Source organism: Coregonus clupeaformis, unplaced genomic scaffold (genome assembly GCF_020615455.1).
Source record: "Coregonus clupeaformis isolate EN_2021a unplaced genomic scaffold, ASM2061545v1 scaf2120, whole genome shotgun sequence".
Classification (NCBI taxonomy): Eukaryota; Metazoa; Chordata; class Actinopteri; order Salmoniformes; family Salmonidae; genus Coregonus; species Coregonus clupeaformis.
Genome location: NW_025535574.1, coordinates 31,636 through 35,049, shown reverse-complemented (window position 1 = coordinate 35,049; position 3,414 = coordinate 31,636). Strand labels below are relative to the sequence as shown.

Sequence of the window (3,414 nt, the reverse complement as noted above, 5' to 3'; positions counted from 1 at the left end):
ACTCGGGCGCAGCTTCAGTCTCCGTCACCGAGGCCTTACACAGCGGAGGGTCTGGCACGACAGACTGAGTACCTACAGCCGAGCTCTGGTCTGGAACCTTTCAGACTCACTCTGGCGTCGTATTCACTAGGCACCAAACGGGAAGCAAACAGGCCCGAAAGGGGAGGTACTATATGAACACCCCCCTTTCCGTTGCTAACGTTTTATATAATTTCCCCCTAATGAATCACAACCCAGGTCTGCCACCTCTAACAGTCAGACTAGCACCCCCAACACATTAGCTCTGGTTGCTGTTGTTGTTGTTCTTGGAGCTCTTGGTGGAGGAGCCCTGAGTCTTCTGTTCGTCCCCCGTCAGGAGAGCCTTTATCTCAGACGGGATCTTCCCCTGGTCCATGGCTGTGCACCACTGCTTGTACTGAGGGAGAGGGAGAAACCCATCAGCGAGTTAGATGACAGAGTTCACTGCAAAAAAAAAAAAAAAGAAGCTGTGTGGTCTGGAAAACACCTGTTTAGCTACACAGCACTGCTGCTAGTTTAGAGTGTTGGCTACATTAGTGATGTAGTTGGGTCCAGTGTCTCTAGCGGATGGGCTTAGGCTACACAGCACTGCTGCTAGTTTAGAGTGTTGGCTACATTAGTGATGTGGTTGGGTCCGTGTCTCTAACGGATGGGCTTAGGCTACACAGCACTGCTGCTAGTTTAGAGTGTTGGCTACATTAGTGATGTGGTTGGGTCCGTGTCTCTAACGGATGGGCTTAGGGCTACACAGCACTGCTGCTAGTTTAGAGTGTTAGCTAACATTAGTGATGTGGTTGGGTCCGTGTCTCTAACGGATGGGCTTAGGCTACACAGCACTGCTGCTAGTTTAGAGTGTTGGCTACATTAGTGATGTGGTTGGGTCCGTGTCTCTAACGGATGGGCTTAGGGCTACAGCACTGCTGCTAGTTTAGAGTGTTGGCTACATTAGTGATGTGGTTGGGTCCGTGTCTCTAACGGATGGGCTTAGGGCTACACAGCACTGCTGCTAGTTTGGGAGTGTTAGCTATATTAGTGATGTGGTTGGGTCCGTGTCTCTAACGGATGGGCTTAGGGCTACACAGCACTGCTGCTAGTTTAGAGTGTTAGCTATATTAGTGATGTGGTTGGGTCCGTGTCTCTAACGGATGGGCTTAGGGCTACACAGCACTGCTGCTAGTTTAGAGTGTTAGCTATATTAGTGATGTGGTTGGGTCCGTGTCTCTAACGGATGGGCTTAGGGCTACACAGCACTGCTGCTAGTTTTAGAGTGTTAGCTACATTAGTGATGTGGTTGGGTCGCGTCTCTAACGGATGGGCTTAGGCTGCACAGCACTGCTGCTAGTTTAGAGTGTTAGCTACATTAGTGATGTGGTTGGGTCCGTGTCTCTAACGGATGGGCTTAGGGCTATATTCGAGAGGCAGGTGAAGTAAATATTCTAATTCGTGACACCAAATGAGTGGTTTAGACAAAATTCACGGGAATAGCTGGTGCATTTTGGGAAGAAAGGGTTATGTACCATCTCCAGCTCCTCCCTCGGGCGCAGATGGCCCTCTCCTTGCTGGAGACGAGCTCCTCTAGGTACTGATACCGGAGCTTCTTCCTCGCTCGCACTCCCGGGCGCTCTGCCGGCTCCTTTCCAACTTCGCCTTCAGATCAATCTTAGCGGGCTTACGGCCTCGTTTACCGGGCTTCTTGACTTTGCCTCCCACCATCTACCGAGATATCAGCAGAAAAGAAACACACAGTGCATTGTTATTCAGAGACTATAGCTAGTGTCCTAGCTAGCTGCAGTACCTAACCTCTTGCTGGAGAAGACAAACAAAACCATTGTATTCATCTGAGATCGTTGGCTGTGAAAGATCCCCCAATAGTAACGATACATCCAAAAAAACATTAACATTCATGTCTGATTTAAGCCTAAATAATGTATAACAATCGTCTAGCTAAACTACATGCAGAGAACAGCGTACCTTGCTGTCATCCATTTTGGTCAACACAAGCTATCTATCTAGTGACGCTAACTCGCAAATTCGAGAGTTCTCAAGCTGGATGGCGATCAAATGAAGACAAGTTGTAGATTATGAAATAATCTTTCACAAATCAACTGATTTTCTTAAAAGCAACCATTCCTGCAGCTTCGTGTTAGATAGCGTTTTGTTGCGCTTTCCTCCTTCAATGTTTTTAGCACAGCGACGCCTTCCTGTTGCGGTGACGTCAGACCCAGCCCCCTTCGCTAGGGATTCTGGGACTTAATGTTTTTTTTGCGTGACTCAATCAAAATGAAGTTTTCTTCATACTCGGGGCATGAAAATTACAACTAACATCAACCATTACGAAAATATGGGTGTAACCAAATAATATTCTATCAAATGGGTTGTGAGAGGATCCCTTTTCTCTTCATAATAAAGCTATAAAGTTACAAGCTCTCATCCTAACGTTTTCACGTTGCTGTATAAGGAGGGGGTAGTCTTATGGCACATCCTCTCTCTAATGTTGACTCACCCTACTAGTAGAGAAACACCAATGACATCCTCCTCCCTTTCATGATGACTCACCCTGGGGCGGCAGGTAGCTTAGTGGTTAAGAGCGTTGTGCCAGTAACCGAAAGGTCGCTGGTTCTAATCCCCAAGCCGACTATGTGAAAAATATGTCGATGTGCCCTTGAGCAAGGCACTTAACCCTAAATGAACCTGTAAGTCGCTCTGGATAAGAGTGTCTGCTAAAATGTAAATGTAATGTTGACTCACCCTACTAGTAGAGAAACACCAATGACATCCTCTCTCTCATGTTGACTCCCCCTACTAGTAGAGAAATACCAATGACATCCTCCTCTCTTTCATGTTGACTCCCCCTACTAGTAGAGAAATACCAATGACATCCTCTCTCTCATGTTGACTCCCCCTACTAGTAGAGAAATACCAATGACATCCTCTCTCTCATGTTGACTCCCCCTACTAGTAGAGAAATACCAATGACATCCTCTCTCTCATGTTGACTAAACGGTCTATGACTCTGTCATACAGTCCACGCTGTTAGTTTTTGTTGTCCTCGGCTACCTGGCTAAAATGCTTGCTTGCTAGCCTAACTTCCTTTCATGGGCAACGTTAGCTAGTTAACATTAGCCTTCCACATCTAGCCACAGCGGCTTGCGAAAGTATTCACCCCCCTTGGCATTTGTCCTATTTTGTTGCCTTACAACCTGGAATTAAAATTGATTTTGGGGGGGGTTGTATCATTTGATTTACACAACATGCCTACCACTTTGAATATGCAAAATATTTTTTATTGTGAAACAAACAAGAAATAAGACAAAAAAACTGAAAACTTGAGCGTGCATAACTATTCACCCCCCAAAGTCAATACTTTGTAGAGCCACCTTTGCAGCAATTACAGCT

The 3,414-nt window shown here is 46.2% G+C and overlaps 1 protein-coding gene across 1 annotated transcript; it reads right to left on the bottom strand.

The window, feature by feature from the left end:
• Nucleotides 1-234: 234 nt before the first annotated feature.
• On the bottom strand, nucleotides 235-2,208 carry LOC121560051 (cAMP-responsive element-binding protein-like 2). The gene is given in 5 exon segments (XM_041873110.2): nucleotides 235-415; nucleotides 1,536-1,555; nucleotides 1,558-1,626; nucleotides 1,629-1,731; nucleotides 1,990-2,208. Coding segments are annotated over 5 exon segments (345 nt in total). The 5' UTR covers nucleotides 2,005-2,208; the 3' UTR covers nucleotides 235-277.
• Between the last annotated feature and the right edge of the window lie 1,206 nt (nucleotides 2,209-3,414).